Below are 16,785 nucleotides of genomic sequence, written 5' to 3' on the forward strand. Positions count from 1 at the left end.
CTGAAGGGGCTTCGCTCTGTTCGGGCGGGAAGTGCAGACCAGGAGGAGGAACAGTGAGAGCCTGAGGTGCAGTCCTGAGTTACAGACCAGCAGGAAGGAGAAAGGAGGGAAGCCAGCCTGCTTGAGTTGCTTGCAGCTTACACACCATGTGCAGTGAGTTTGTTTTCCTCGTGTTCCAAAAAGCCCGGAGCGTGTGTTTCTCTCAAGAGCGGCAGCGCAGCAGCTCGCTGCTCCTTACAGCAGCAGCTGTGTGTAAGGAGTAATTCCCTCTGCTTTTTTTGCATCATGGAGGATACAGGACACAGGAAACTTGTGATCCATCTGGGAAAAGTTGGATCCACTGGGCTCCCTTCCCCTTTCAGGTCCGGTCAGGAAGCCCAAGTATGTGGAAAGTCCGCGCGTGCCCGGAGAGGCGGCTGTGCCCCCGCGGAAGGGCCCGGAGCCAGGAGAGCCCAGCCCCGGCGGTGAGTGTGTGTGCAGGGGGCTGCAGGGGCTGGGGGAGAGCAGAGGCTGTTCTGGAGTGCACACTGCCCGGGCCTGTGGCTGGGAGGAGCTGCTTGCCATCATACCCCTGTTATCTTTGTCTCAGTTCTTGGGCTGTCATTTAAAAGAAACTACAGTTTAAAAAGCCAATGTTTTCTTTCAGAAAAAGGCTGTTATTTTTGATACTTAGTAACAAATATGGATCTAATTGTAATTATTTTCACCGTCTATTTGATAGGTGTAGTTACCCTGGTCCCTCTTGTGCCTTCCCAGCCTTTTAGTGCTGGCGTTCAAGTTTTAGGTGCAGCTGGGAGAGCATGTAGTTCTCATCCCCCTCATCTGAAGGTGACCATGTCGTGATGCTCCTCCTCTCACAGAGCTGTGCTCCCAGGCAGACTGCTGGGGATCAGCACTAACCTCTGCTGTGTAAGGATTCAACAGTGCTTGTTAGGTTGAACACCTCAGGCTTTGATCTCTGTTACTGACTGAATTTGGTACTGTGCCTAACATTTACTCAGACTTGTCAATGTTATAATTTAAATATAATAATAATAGATGGTGATTTCACAAAAACTCTATAACTTCAGGATTGTGACTTAAAGATTAATTGTAAACTTTAAAATGGCAATTTTTTAGAGAAAATTTATTTTCCAGTCAAATATTTGAAGGCCTGTCAATTTGTAAAAATTCTGAGATAAAAAAATCTTTTGCTGTTTACTTTCATAGACTTCCTCCTTTTGGGATTAAGTGAGATCAGATAATTCAGTCTTGCAGAGTAAAACCTGTGCTGTTAGGGAAGTGGCTGTGCACGTGCTCCTGGGTCTCCCCCTTGGCAGTTCCAGAGTTAAGTGTTCCTGAGAGGAGATGGTTCTCAGAGTGGTAGGATGATGCTCCTTACTCAATTAGCTGTTTATGCCTGAGGATGGGAGAGGCTTACATATATATTTTTTTTAATGGACAAAAGAAATAAATGCTCTGTAAATGTTCCTGCCAGAGCAGATGGTCCCAGGTTGGTGGGTGATGCCAAAGTGCTGCAGTGGAAGAAGGAAAATGTCTTGTTTGTGAGATTCCATTAGCAAGAGGTGTTTGCCATGGGCACAGCTGTGCTTGGCTGCTTTTGGTGGAGGTTACCTCATTTTGAACTTTGTCTTCTTATGTCAGTTGGATGCCAGGAGACATTTCAAAGCACTGTACTGATAGAATTAAATATCTTTGCAGCCAGAAGAGCTGGGAACTGATGTCCGTCCTTTGCATAGCAGGCAAAACAAAAATCTGTGGTATTAGCTGTAGTGTTAACTGTGAGATTACAAAACATCTGTGTCATTAACCTCTACTTTTTTTGACATTACAGAAATAGAATCCCAACCTGCCACTAAGCTTTGGTAGCATTGAGCTTAGTGCTGCAGATGGGAAAATGGTCATGTTGTTTATCAGTCCAGGGATGGACTGGTTGCACTTAACCATTTCTGTTTTGACTGGCAGGGTGGGTTTTAACTCCTCTAGATTTGTGCAGATATGCAAAGGATCCAAGACTCACCAGCAATTAAAAGTTTGATGGATAGTTTGGCTGTACTCTTTTTACCTCTTTTAACAGTTTCCAAATACAAGACTCTAATCTTCACCACCTTTTTTTCTCTCCACTCCAAAGCAAAGCCTGACAAAGACTCGAGCTGTTCTCCTGCAGCACAAGAATTGATGACAAGATTGGGTTTTTTACTGGGGGAAGGGATTCCAACTTCTGCTCACATGGAAGAGAAAAACGAAGTTATGGTAGGATAATGAAATATATTTAATGTTCATCACGTTTCAGAGAGGACTAATGTTATTTCCCATATTTCCTGGTTGCAGTTACTTGATACTTACCAAAATACAATCTGTTTTAATAGACACATAATAGTAGAATTGTACTTTAATTTTAACAAGTGGTTTTTTTAAGAATGGAAGATCAACTCAGTTTCAAAACAAACAAACTGAATAAACTCCCCATCATTTCTAGAGGTTAAATCTAATCTTCTGTGAATGTGAATGGCTTCTGGAGTTCTCTCGGCCTTACGTTAGTATTTAGGAGGAACTTTTTTCCTTCTGTTTTCAGTGATTTCTGAGAATGCAAAATATCAGTGTTGTGTTAAAATGGGAGCATGCTGGGGGGTAGGGTTGTGTTTGTTTTTTCCTGAGAAGTTCATGTCAGTCTGGCAGTCTTTCTCTGTCATTTGGGGTAGAGGGATTGGAGAGAAGCAAGCAGCTACTGTCCATATGAAAGTCATCTGCTAACCAGAACTTCACAGTAACTGCCAACCTCTGCTCCTGCCCCTTACTCTGTCCACGTTTATTCCCAGTCCTCATAAATCCTAGTGCATCAGTTTGGGTTTCATTGATAGCCAAATGTGGATATGACTGCAGTTCTAGTGTTTCTGTCCAAAGAATAGCTACAGGAGGTGGAGGGGAAGGATATCCAGTAAAATGTTTGATAGAGAAGAAAACTGCCTCACTGCAGCTCTTCCACTGATCTGTGAAATTCCTTTTTTTGGTTCAGAGGTCGCTTTTTAAGAGTAATATGAAAGATTAAGATTCCCAATCTAGATAAAGCTTCCACTTGTTGAAGTTTTTCCTTGAAAAATGGGCTCTCTGCTTTGTTCTTACTGTGCCTGCCCTCGAGGTGTGTAGTTCTGTGCCGGGCGGTGTCCTGCTGCTGTGAGTGAGTGTTCCTGCTCTTCCCACGCAGTGTGCAGTCCCCAGCCGAGGAGTGAGTCCCTGTTCCACCCTGACCAGCAGCACAACATCACCCAGCACCGACAGCCCCTGCTCCACCCTCAACAGCTGCGCCGGCAAAGCGGCGGCCAAGGGCAGCCCCTGCGGCACCATGAGCACCCCCAGCTCCACCCTGGAGAGCAAGGACAGTGGCATCATAGGTGAGCACCCTGAGGCCCAGGTAACACACAGCACTTTCCTCGTGGTTGTACAAGTCTGAACAGCTGCTTCACGTCCTTGTGTTTGGTCCCGCGCTGCCCACGGATCCTGTTTCAAATCCTCTGTGCTCGGAAGACTGAAACCTTGTTCTTGGCTGTAACAGTTGCTCAGTTGCTGTTGTTAGGTGGGCATTTCTCTTCTTTTATTTTCCCAGTGCAGTTCTAATTTCTCCACGTTTTCCTTTAAAAGAATTAATTTCCTCTGTTTTTCTCCATTTCTTGTTTTCTTCTGCCTTTTTCCTTTTCCATTATATAGGTCTCTTCAATGCTTCTCATAAGGGTGAAGCACAGCAGAGCTTGAAGCTGGTTTACTTTCCAGCTGAGGAAACAATAATTGGTGTGACTTCTTATGAGAATCAAATCAGACTGTTTAAAAACAGTGCAGACTTTTGAGTAATTAGCATGGAAATGAAACTAAAATGGGGCATCGTGGAAGAGGTGCAATTGTGTGATTCTCCAGTGAAAGATGACTGAGCTGAGGGTGTAGGTGCATCTCCTGTGGGGAGTCAGTGATGGTGAGAGGCAGCCACCCTCACAGCCCAGCTGTCACCCAGCTCCTTTTACCACCTAGCTGAGTATTTCAGCCAGTCTGATCAACTCTAAAGAAAATATTAAATTCCTTTTCTGCCTCCTTTGTGCCAGCTGCCCTATTTCTGCTCTGTGCCTCAGTGGGTCTCTGTCTGTACCACTACCTGCCTGCACCTTTGGGCACTCACGTGACAAGCTTTAGTGTTATTTTCTGGAAGGTCAGACTGAGATGTTAAAAGCATATTTTTCATGTTATAAACTGCTATAGGAAGGTTTATTCTTCTTTATTGGTTTAGTCTTTTTTTAATGCTGATTCTTTAACCAAGTGATTCCTTTTAAAATTGGTTTTTAACAGCTGTTAAGATTGCCAACAAAACCAAAGCTCAAAGTGCCCCCTAACACAATACTTTCTCAATACACAAAAGAGAACTTTTGGTTTTAGTCCAGTCCAGCTGATTGAGTGAATTTAGGGAGGCTGAAGAATGGAAGCAGTTTTAGATCTGAAATGCTTGAATTTGACAAAATAACCTTAAGACATGTCATTGCCTCTGACTGTGACCTTAGTGCTTTTCTATTTACAACTTCTGTTTGGAGAAGGAATTCCAGGTGCAAGTGCTCTCTCCCTGCTGTTGTGAATTCTGCCATGATGATCACTCTGGTGACACTTCACTGATTTTATAGATGCTCTTGCATTTTATTCTGAAGTGAGGAAATTAATAGTCGTAAGTTTTGACATAAATTATTGTTACTGATCCATTACCCTAAAAGACATGTTTGTCATTCAACAAAAGACTCTTTTGTGTGAAAATTCAGTGCTTCAGTTTAAGAAAATGATTTTGTGAACTCATTCCATAGCAGATTGTTATGTGGTCAGCTTGGTGCAAGACCTACTTTTGAGACAGTGTGAACATCTTGATGTAAAGGAAAGGGTATATCAGAATTGTTGCTCTTGGAAAAAGAGCACAAATGTAGATACTGTGTGAACCTACTACCCAGGCTTTACAAGCTTTAAATAGTCAGTATGTCCATGTTGTAAATAAGGTCAGAACTAGCCTCGTGTTTGTTTAAAATAGTGTATTGGCGTGACAACTACATCATCATTTTATAACCTCCCAAGTACTAATATTTTAAAGAAAATATTTTAGAACGCAGTGATAACAGTTGCTTATTTAAACTACTGAAAAGGAAGGAGTTTCAAAAATAAAAGAAACATGAAAAAAAGTCCTTTATCATACAGGGAGAAGAGAGGATGGTTGAGTTGAGAAGTATGTGAGTGTGAGAGCAGAGAGGAGAAAACTCCTAGAGCGGGGGGGAGCTTCTGTGTAGCTCCTTCAGGCAATGTGTGGTTCATGGTTGTGGGGCCACATGAAAATCATCTGCTGCTGCTCTGTGGAGCTGTTGTTCATGTCTCAGATTCGGGGAGAATTTGAACACCCCCTGGCCACCCATGGCAGCACCCCTTGCATCTGTAAAGGCATAAAACTGAGAAAGGAAAGAAGAGGCATCTCTCTGATAAGTGACCTGGGCTTTTCTTCTTATATACAAATGTGTCTGAACATTCAAGTTTTAGTAGCAAATGTGCATTTTAAATTATGCTTAGCAAGTATATGTTTTCTGGTGTCTTTGATGGCGATCATCCAGCCATGAAAATATCTTGCTCTTTCATGCTACTTACGTGGGCTTCCTTTGTGTTTCTACTCCTACTATGTTTTCTGGGCCAGCAGACTGATGGGAAATGTGTCTTTTCTCCCTTTGCCTCTTTTTTAGTTACGGTTCAGGTTTCCTTTAGTTTTCCAGTGTTCTACTGCTGTAGCTGAATCCTTCTTTGCTTCTATTGAGTTTGACATAATAGTAGTGGAGGCAGGTTTTAATCTTTAGCAATGATCTGAGTAGGAGAAAAGATTGGGCTGCTGGCCAAAATGTAAGCTTTGCTGGATCCTTGCCCCTGTTTCAGTACAAAATCTCGAGCAGCCAGGTTTCCTGATGCTGCATTTCACTCCAGGAGGAATCAGAGGTTTAAAGATTTCCTACTTCAGGAAGAGCCAGATTTTTTTGACAGCACCATCAAAATGAAATAATTTGTCATACAGAATGCAGTTTAAGGTGTGTGCAAGGATTAATGGAGTGCCTGAAAAGCTTTTTTCTTCTGTTGCCTCTAAATTGTGTATCATATTATTGGTACTTCTTACAATAGAAGCTCTTGCATTTAAGCGTCAGATCTTACATTCCTTAGGAATGTGAGCCTAAGCTGGAGGAATGCAGAGTTGTACAAGTACCTCACCATCCTTCAGGGCTGAAGCTGCAGTGCAGGTGGTGTGGAAGGAGAACAGTTGGTCCTTCCCCTGCCTGGACGAGGCTCAGTTCCAGGAGCTGCTCACATGCTTGGGTTTCATTGCAGCTCCAGTATGCCAGAATGTTTTACTTAAGGAATTGACCACTTGAGTGTAGAATTGCCATATATATAGCTTTAGCTTTTAAATTGTGAGCCTGGGGAGGACCCAGAGTTCATATAGATACTATTATCTGAACTGGTACTGATTTTTTTATTTTTTAATTTTAGGGGGTTTTTTTAATCCTGATGTTCTTTCATCTTGTATTGTATTTTCCTCTGTTGATTAAAGTGTTCAAAATGCACTGATTGTTGGCTTAACCTTTAACAAATATTTGTTGTTCAGTTATTTTATGAGAGTTTAAATTAATTAATTAAAAAAGTTTTAAACGAAACCCAGTAGTTTCAATATTAAACATCCCAAGAAGTGTATGTCTGTTCTTAGGCAAAGAGGTGAGCACAGTTTTATGAAACAGTACTTGAGTAGGTCTTCAGGAGTACAAATTCTTCACACCTTCAGTTATTGCAGGAGGCCTTGATTAAATGCAGTCTCAGGCAGCTGAAGACACACTCTGATAATCCTCAGCCACAAAGGTGGAACATTTGGATCCTTGGATAATGCAGTTGGTGGTGTCTCAGTGGAGTGAGTCACTGCAGCAGTGGAAGGCACTGCTCTGTAGCAGCATCCAAAGGCACCTGTGTGCTCTCAGCTGCCTTTAACTGAGGATCCTTCTAGATCTGTGTTGCTTATTGTGCAGCATTGGAAGTTTTCATAGCAGTATAAGCACATCTTACTGCCTAAAAGTTTCACTCAGTATTGAGAAATTATTTGTAAATGTTTTCTGGTGACATCAGAAACAACCTCCCCAAAAAAACCTTTCTTTGACCCTCTGATTTACTGTGTACTGCAGCGCACTGAAATACTTCAAACACCTAAATCAGTATGTTTAATACCATTTGAAATTTTGTTAATATACTCAACTGGTTCTTTTACATTGTGCATCTGGCCTCGTTTGCTCTTCTTGTCAGTAACATGTAGTAGGTAGCTAAGAAAGGAGCAGTAAATAGCTCAGTTGCTGGAAGGTTTCTGTCGAGATTAGTTTGCCAGATATGTGAGTGCAGGCTGTTTGTCATCCTAATGTAATTACCTATTTTAGGTGAGACAGACCTGAACAACACTGAATTTTTATCATTTATGCTTCACAATGCTGTTTGACTGTTCTAACACGTGTGCCATGTTCCTCTGGCGTGTACTTCAGTTGGGTTTTTTCACTCTTTCTCAGCCACTATAACCAGTTCATCAGAAAATGATGATCGTAGTGGATCCAGTTTGGAATGGAGCAAGGATGGGAGTCTCAGAGCTGGAAAACATCATGGCATCAGTCGTGATCGAAGGACAGATAATTGTTCACCAGTTGCAGAAGAGGAGGCCATTGGATCTGCTGAGAATTTGCCCAAAGAAGTACCAACAGGAGAGGGTCCCCTTCCTTACGCTCAGAGTTCTGGCTCTTTAATAATGCCTCGTCCAAACTCCGTTGCAGGTAAAGTGCTGAGGTAGAAAACAAGGATGTTCTTAATGGTAGGACATTTCTGTGGAATCTTTCTGTAGTTACATTGTTAGTATGAAAGTGTCTCTATAGGACAAAAAGAAAAAAGCCTCTGTTCTGAACTGAAGAGATGAGCATTACCTAGGTTGTTTAAAATTGTCATCCAGAGGGCTGTTACTGTGCTTTCTACTAGGTACTGGTTAGGTCAGGACTTGGAAAGTCCATCAGTTATTCCAAGATTCTGTGTGGGGTCAGGTAGTGTGTTATAAGATAATACCTGAACCTGTTCCTAACAGTTCTGACCTTGCTGAGGTGGTCGTTCTCACAGTGAAAAAGAAAACTCTTAATGTGAGAACTGTTTGCAACATGAGGAAGTTAAGGCAGATGTGAGGCATATAAATGGGGAAAAACCCAATCAAATCTTCAGTGAGCTTGATTGAAAAGCATTTTGTAAATGTTACGACATGAATGGCTTCGCTGCCATTGTCTAGAAAAACTTCTCTGTAAATACCATATGGAGGAAGAGCTGTAATAAATAATAATGCTCCTGGTAACTTATGTGGAGAGAAGAATAATCTTCAGTCCTTTAATACCCTAGCAACAAGTTCGACCAAACTGGAGGATCTGAGCTACTTGGACGGGCAGAGGAGCACTCCCCTGCGCACCTCCATTCGCCTGCCCTGGCACGGCGCGGCCGGCGGGAGAGCGCAGCACCAAGGTAACGCTGCGGCGGGAGCTGCCTCTGACCTGGCACAGTGCCACGGGCCTGCAGGGACCCTGGCCTGGGCAGGATCCTCCAGAGCAGCCCTGCAGGGTGCTCCTTGCACACCACTCCACATGGCTGCAGATAGGAGGCTTGCTTACACTTTTCCCTGCACGATGCTGGGGTTCAGAGATTGAACTGAATGCCTGTGCATCCATCACAACCAATGGCAATTAAAAGCAGAAAAATCTTAAGTAAACTGGTAAAACTGATCTTGAGATCATATGTAGACACTATACTGTGCTTTTTCACTGATGGCTTTTGATAGTCATAGTTGGATGCTGAAACAGCATTTGTGTAACATTAGATTTGGGTAATGAATTTTTAGAGCATTTTATTAGTTAACATTATTATTCCCATAAATTTTAATGTATTTTATGCAATCAAACCCAAATTCTTCTCTAAGTTGTCAGGTGTTTGCCTGATATATAGATCAAGTAATCAAGCATGTAACTTCTGATCCTGTGACTTCAAAAGTACAAAAACCAAGGAGGTAGTAATTTTTTTAATATTACTTTAAAATGAAGGGTTTTTTTAAAGCAGAAAAAATTATTTATTCTCTCTGCCTTTCTCTGTTTCTCTGTAAGTGTCTTTACAGATCTGAAGACCTAACACTGAAATGCTCAGCAGCATGTTCACTCTGAAATGAAAAATATTTGGCACTTCCCCATTTATAGAATTATTAATGCGTTCTTAAGAAAACTTTTTGGATTCTGCAACTTATTAACTCAAGTTCAGTCATAAAAAAAAATCACCAAATTATACTGGTAGTTTCTTCCCTTTACAGTTTAGTTCATACAGTTTAATTCAGGTCATGGAGATGACCTGAGCTGAGCAGATCAGTCTTTATTGTTTTCATGATGAAGGCTCTAAAAAGTCATATTGTGACCACTAAATGCCATTCCCTTCTTAAACTGTGCTGTTTTAGTGCATGTCAAGTTTCTTCTAATGAACCTTCTTCCCTGCCACCTCTTCCCAGCTCGTTTCATCCCCTACAAGCCCCAGGACATTTTGCTGAAGCCGCTGCTGTTCGAGGTGCCGAGCATAACCACAGACTCGGTGTTTGTTGGAAGAGAGTGGCTGTTCCAGGCCATTGAAGAAAAGCTGCAGAGTCCTGACCCAGCAGGGAACAGGGGAGTGGTCATCACTGGAAATGTGGGATTTGGGAAGACTGCCGTCATCTCACGGCTGGTGGCACTCAGCTGCCATGGAAGTCGCATGAGACAAATAGCTTCCAACAGCCCTAATTCATCCCCCAAAAGTAGGTTCCTTTTCCTTCTTTGGGTTAGTGTGCTGACAGCAGGAGTCACATGGTTGCTCTTTGGCTTGAGGTCATTGGGCCTCATCAACTCCTTAGCAAACACGTGTTTCTTCCAGCGAGCAAAGGAAGCTAAAGTTAAAATTGTGTGTTCTGACCAATACCTTCCACATACATAGTGTGGGCTCAGCCCATCAGAGAGGTGGTAACATGAGACAGTGTGCAGGATCTCTTCCCTCTGCCAGGCAGTGTGTACCCAGGCTCTGAGATGTGACTGTAGTAGCTTTGTCTCCCATGAATTTGGAAAGGGAGCAGTGAGCGTTCTGTTACCTCTGTATACCACGTGCCTTCCATAGAATTTCTGTAGAGGTGACAATAAAACTGTGGAGAAACTTCTTCTGTCTTCTCCTGGGATCTGTAGCAACCTGTCACCAGACCAGTCCAGTGCCTACGTTAACTGGAAGGATGGTGAGGCTGCCGTTACTGCAACTTCCCCTACTGACACTTGAAATATTACTATTATTAATAATAGCAGTGATAAATTGTTTCTGTTTCCCAAGAGATCAATCATATAATAACTGTTAGTTTAAATGAAGCATCGTATGTGTAGTTTTCTGAAGGAAACTCTTCACATCACAATGGTTTTGCTTTCTGTAATTTTGACCTAAAGTCTGTTGAGTTGTTTTAAAATTGTGAAGTTGCAAATGTGGGCCTGTATTTATCAGACTAATTGCAAGTTTCTTGTAGTGCTATTTCTCAGTGTTAGTTTTCACTCTAGCAGTAAAAACACTCCATGATGTTTTCCTAAAAAGCAGCCTGCTACCGGCAAATTTGGTCTCTTTTGTGTTTGTTGCAGGTGGTGACTCCTGCCAGGAGATTCCCTTAAGCCAGTTACCCCCATGTGCCCCTCCAGCAGGTGACACCAGTACAAGTGACATTAAGGTCAAGACTCTGACTTGTCCTGCTGCTCCTGAATACAAAACTCAGGCGGGAGATGCCGTGAGGCGCCTTGCTTCCAAGGTGAGCTCTCAGTCCTCACAGACACTCGGAGTGCTGGGGAGCTCTCAAGTGGGGTCACTGCTTTGCAGAGCCCCCTGGGAGGCACAGGCAGTGCTGGCAGAGGGGCAGTCACCTGGGCACCTCTGTGGGATGGCTCTGTTTGACAGCTGGTGAAACCAGCTACCTGCCTCTGCTGCCTTTCAGGGGGTCACTTGGATCCTTCTTGATCTTGGAAAGAGTCAGGTTAACACTTTCTCCTCAGTTTTGTGGGGCTGTGGGAAGTTGGGATCCTTTCCTTGCCAAGGGGGCTGTGTGTTCTTTCCGGGGAGCTGCTCAATGTGCCTTCCAAAAGCCAAATTGAGGGGAGGGGGGAAATAAAATCTTTGGTCTGTATATAATCCATCTATATATGCTGCTGTGATACAGGTTGAGTCTGAATGTAGTTCTTCTGTTTTCCACACTCTGAGAGTCTGAAGTCATTTTTGCGTTAGATTGCTATGTTAAGTGGTTTTTTTTTTGCTTAAGTAGTAAAAATAATGAATGTCTGAATTGCATACTTTATACAAATAGTTATGATGAAAACATCATTATACATGCAGTCTTTGAAGTGATATGTGTCAGTTAGAAGCAGTGTTAAGAAAGCCTCTGAAGTGCAGGCTTTTTTTCTTTGCCATGTTCTTCTTGTGGTTGGATTTTTTTTTTCCAAAGAAATATGGCTTATGTCCTGGTTTATTTTTAAGTAATACACACCTTTGCAATACTCAGAATGAAGCTAGTTGTCCCATTTCTCCATTGGCTTATGTGAGCATGTCTTTAATTGCTGTCTGTCATTTACTTCTGCCTGATGATGATCAAATTAGTCCTTGGCTGTTACAGTGTGAGACACAGCGTTGTTAAATCCCAGCTAATAGGTCAGAGCCTCAAGTTACTTCTCTCGTACTGCTTAGTTATTTAGCTGCTTCCCCACTGTATCCAAATGCCACAAACTCCAATTGCTGTTTTCCTGCCAGAATGTGAAACCTTGGTTTCTTTTCCTCTCTGCATGCCCTGCAAGGTCAAAAATCTACTCCTTTGCCTTCCTCCCTGTGTTTGACCCAGGCCCGCGGGGTCGGATCTGACGCTGAAGAGTATTTTGTCGAGGAGAGAGAAGTTTAATAACACTTTGTTGTAACTACACTAACTAGTACCCAGCTGAAATACTGAGAAGGTGATGCTTTTTGGTTTCCCCCTCTCCAGGTGGTGGCTTATCACTACTGCCAGGCTGACAACACGTACACGTGCCTGGTACCCGAGTTCGTGCACAGCGTGGCCGCGCTGCTGTGCCGCTGCCAGCAGCTGGCAGCCTTCCGGGAGCTGCTGGGCAGGGAGCCCCAGCTGCAGAGCCTGCTGAGCCTGCGCTCCTGCGTGCAGGACCCTGCCACGGCCTTCAGGAGGGGCGTGCTGGAGCCACTCACACACCTCAGGAAAGGTACGGGCAGCAGGGACCTGGAAACGGGAGCTGCAGGAAACGTGGAAAAGAAAGCAGAACTAAATAAAGCAGGATATCCCTGGAGAAAGGGATTATTCCTTAATTGTGGTAGTTGTTTGTAGCAATAACAGGTGGGTTTTCAACGGTTGATTTGTGTTTTAAATTAAAATTCTATGAAACTTACTGAAGGTCATGGAAGCTTTACCTTTTTTTTTTTTTGACAGAAAACTGAAGGATAGCTGTAGCTTGAAGTTAAGGCTGCACATTCACATTAAAGGATTTTGTTTTCAGATGCTTTTGTCACGTTTTCTCTTGTAATTGTCTGTGCCTAAGAATTTGCAAAGTGGTTGAGGATAAAAATTTGAGGACAAAAATGTGTCATTTAATGGGAGAATTTGTTTTCATCCTTTCCTTTTTTATTTTCAAATTTCAGAGCAGAAGATTCCTGAGGAAGACTACATAATTTTGGTAGATGGTTTAAATGATGCTGAATTTCATAAGCCTGATTATGGTGACACAATTTCTTCATTTATCACAAGTGTAATCTGTAAGTTTCCTCCCTGGCTGAAGCTCATTGTGACTGTAAGAACTAACTTCCAGGTAAAAACACCTTTTAGTACTTTCCTTACCCTTAAAGACTAAACAATCATTTATATAGGTGCAGCTGCATTATTATGAAAAATACTGGGTTTACAGGAATTCAAAGTGAAGTCTCTTGGGTTTTTCCCTCCTTTGTTGTCACATGTTTATTCACAGTACACAAATATGATATTGGAGGCTGCCAGTAGAATTGATGAGAAATGGTGAAATTGGAGTCTGTTCCCTTGGCCCTCAGGACTGCAATAGCAAGGTGCAGATGTGCTTCAGTACAGCCTCCTGGAGTTCATCCCACCTCTGCCTGCCTGCCAGGAGCACTAGGAGTGTCTAACTGGCTGAAGAGTTGATTGATTTCTCAACTAAAGTTTTTTTTAGTTTCTGCAGTAGGGACTGTTCCCTGTCTGGAGATGTGTGTCTGTGATTAAGACATCTCACTGACCTGACAGTGCAGCTTTTAGAAATCCATGTAACTGCATAAAGTGGAATAGAGAGTTCCTTTTTGTGTTGAGGAAGTGTGGAGAAGTTTGTTTTAAACCCTTGTGATACCTCTATGCAAGAAGTTTTTAGTTCCAAAGCTTTAATTTTAGAAATTTTAAAGTAAAACTTTAGAAGTTTTACTTTAGGTAAGAAGTTAAAGTTAAAAGTTGTAGAAGCTTTTCTTTAAAATAAAGATCTTTAGGATCTTTATGTAAATAGACATAAAAATATGTTCAGGTGAAGCTGCTGAAGTGTCAAACTGTGCCACACTTGGCACTTGCCTTCAGCCACCTTGGGCTGGGGATGTGTGGATGGTGCCTTTCTGGTACATTGTTACTGGAAGATAAAATGAAAAGGAGATGCTTTTCTCTCTTGTCATTTATGATACTTCTTAGTAACTCTTTGCTACCTAATATATCATTCCTTTTACCTACCCCTTCCCCTGGCCTGTCTTAGGGTCTAATTCTGGTAACTGTATTCTGTTTTGAAGTGATCATTTCTATAGCTCATCCACTTCAACTGCTGAGCTTGGTCACTGTAATATTTGATACTTTCCTATGAAAACTGATAAAATGTAGAAGTACTGTTCTACCTGTTATCAGGGGATGGTATTTGCAAAGCCGTCACAGGGATACTAAATTGCTTTGTCTGATACTCACTACAGAAGAGAAACACAGCAGAGATGTGTCATGGAGTTCTCAGTGCTGGAATACTATAATGCCTCTGGGTTTGTTTTTTCCTTTTTTTTCTCCCCTCTCCCCCTCACAGGAAGTAGTAAGTTCACTACCATTTATTGCAATATCCCTGGACAATTTTCCAGACAACAAGGAAATTCACAATGATTTGAATGCTTACATTCAGTACAGAATTAATAGCAGCCAGGAAATCATAAACAACATATCTTTAAATGGAAAAGCTGATGCAGCTACTATTGGGAAAGTGAGTAACCACCTGATCATGAGAAGCCTGGGATCTTATCTCTATTTGAAACTCACTCTGGATCTTTTCCAAAAGGGTCACTTAGTAATCAAAAGTGCAAGCTACAAGGTTGTTCCTGTGTCTCTGTCAGAGCTGTACTTACTGCAGTGCAATATGAAGTTCATGACAAACTCTGCTTTTGAGCGAGCCCAGCCCATACTCAATGTGGCACTGGCATCCCTGCATCCCATGACAGATGACCAGATTTTCCAGGCTATTAATGCGGGACAGATAAATGGGGAACACCAGTGGGAAGACTTCAGCCAGAGGATGGAAGCCCTTTCGTGTTTTCTGATCAAAAGACGTGACAAAACACGCATGTTCTGCCATCCTTCCTTCAGGGAATGGCTTGTCTGGAGAGCAGATGGTGAAAATACTGACTTCTTATGTGAGCCAAGGTAAATAAAACATGCAGTAATTTGGTTTCAAATAACTGCAGTTGTGTTTTGTATAATTGATTGCAACAGGTGGTGAGAGGAAAGAGGGATGTTAAAGCATAATTACACCTAATTTTTTCCAAAATTAAAAATTTTATATGTTTAGAGGTAGACTTGACTTGAAGTCAAAGGTTACAATGCATAATTGACTCTGTAGAAGTCACAAGTTTGCATTTGACTTTGCTACTACCTTCATGGAGAAATGAGAGTACTGTGTTGTTATTAGTACAGCACAATTGTTAAGAATCAAGTGCAGCAGCACCTTGCCTATATAGAGTGCAGAAATAGAAGGGGAAGATCATTTGGGCTCTTTTAAATATAAAAATAGTAAGAAATTTTGTGGTGTAATTATATCCTCCTGGCATTGTTTCAGTTTGTTCCAGCTCCCTTTCTGTGACTTGAGGAGCAGGAGTTGGTTGAGTTGGAGACAATGACTGTTACTGGTCATCACATTCTCACAGTCAGCTCCTTCCATTTTTTTCATGTTCTTCAGGGTGTACAGTTTTGGGGGTTTACAAATGAATAAACAATGCCTGACACTTGACATTATGCCCGAGACTTGTCTGTGCTTTCCTGTGGCTGTAACAGAGCCAGTTCTGTAGGTGGGACTGGGGGGTTGCAGCCTCATGGCCCCCCCAGTTCCACCACACTGGGCACTCCCAGCGCCGGCCCCAGCAGCAGAGGGGGCTGCCTGGGCTTAGGGAAAGCTGCTGGCTTTGGAAGGGTCTGCCCAGAAATTTCTGAAGGCAGGGTGAGAAGCCCCCTGCAACTTGCCCCTCAGCTGAAGAGTCCAGTTAGCCTGTGGTTAATTGCCCAGTTCCAGCGTATATCCCATTAATGAACAGTGTATGATAACCTTGTTTCCTCAGGCTTGTGGCACGGCCACTATTGTCTAGAACACTGACCACCACTAATGTAGGTGTCAAATTACTAAATTCACATTTTATCTCAAATTTCAAAAGGATCCAGATCTTGTGTTTCTAAAAGAATTGGCTTCTCTCTCAGGTGCCTGCAGTTCCTGGCTCGAGAACACAAAAGGGAGGAGTAAACCAGGGTCAAGCTGACATGGGCCCCCTGCAAGGGGACTGCAGAGAAATACCAGGACTGTGTTTCAACTTCAAAATTTGCCTCTTTTCTTTTTGTGTTATTTTGTTATGGAAGGAATTTTGTTCAGATGTAATGGTGTGTTTCAATAGTCTGACAAAGTTGAGCTGTTATAACAGGCACCTAGACATGTTAGGATATTTACTGAGATACAGTTATAAAAGTGGTTCTCAATCCTTTTTACTAGGAATGGACATGCCCTACTGGCTTTCATGTTTTCTCGACAAGAGGGAAAGTTAAATCGCCAACAAACTATGGAACTTGGTCATCACATCCTTAAAGCTCACATTTTTAAGGTAAAGCTTGCAATTTAGTGGTTGGGTCATAGAGATTCTCCTCTGACTTCCTTGAATAATTTGTTAGGAGCTTATGCAAAATACTTGGTAGTGCTAACGACCAAATTGTTACTTCTCTTATACTGAGTTGTAGATCAAAACAGTATTTCTGATCTTATAGAGAGATCTCCTGTTATATCATTCCTGTTAGGGTCTGAGTAAAAGGACCGGAATTTCTTCCAGTCATCTCCAAGCCCTGTGGATTGGTTATAGTACTGATGGACTGTCCACAGCCCTGGCTTCTCTAAGAAACATCTACACACCCAATGTGAAGGTAAGAAAATCAGCCTTCTCATACAGTCAGCACTTCATCTGGAGCTGCTGCTGCCACTGGTTGGTGTTGAAGTTTTAGCAGAAAAGCTGCTCCCACCTGGACAAGCCTTCATGTGCTTTTATAAGCTGTGGTTGAAGTCCAGATCAGTTTTCCTGGATGGTTTTGATGGAAAGAAGGGTTAGGCCTGGTTCTGCTGTAGCCGTGCTCTGCAGCACAGGGGGGTGTGGGTGCATTTCTGGGGC

General features: G+C 42.5%; 1 protein-coding gene across 8 annotated transcripts in view; it reads left to right on the plus strand.

The window, feature by feature from the left end:
- TANC1 (tetratricopeptide repeat, ankyrin repeat and coiled-coil containing 1) overlaps positions 1-16,785 on the plus strand; it is a 68,021-nt gene that overhangs the window by 37,975 nt on the left and 13,261 nt on the right. For all 8 annotated transcript variants that reach the window (XM_064661793.1, XM_064661797.1, XM_064661799.1 and 5 more), the window contains 12 exons: positions 363-464; positions 2,132-2,253; positions 3,206-3,392; positions 7,590-7,847; positions 8,452-8,571; positions 9,596-9,877; positions 10,731-10,894; positions 12,110-12,341; positions 12,775-12,941; positions 14,184-14,791; positions 16,122-16,230; positions 16,421-16,543. In XM_064661793.1, the coding sequence (XP_064517863.1) occupies positions 363-464; positions 2,132-2,253; positions 3,206-3,392; positions 7,590-7,847; positions 8,452-8,571; positions 9,596-9,877; positions 10,731-10,894; positions 12,110-12,341; positions 12,775-12,941; positions 14,184-14,791; positions 16,122-16,230; positions 16,421-16,543 (2,474 nt within the window). The remainder of the gene's footprint in view (positions 1-362; positions 465-2,131; positions 2,254-3,205; positions 3,393-7,589; positions 7,848-8,451; positions 8,572-9,595; positions 9,878-10,730; positions 10,895-12,109; positions 12,342-12,774; positions 12,942-14,183; positions 14,792-16,121; positions 16,231-16,420; positions 16,544-16,785) is intronic.

Source organism: Pseudopipra pipra, chromosome 7, assembly GCF_036250125.1.
Source record: "Pseudopipra pipra isolate bDixPip1 chromosome 7, bDixPip1.hap1, whole genome shotgun sequence".
In the NCBI taxonomy this organism is placed as follows: Eukaryota; Metazoa; Chordata; class Aves; order Passeriformes; family Pipridae; genus Pseudopipra; species Pseudopipra pipra.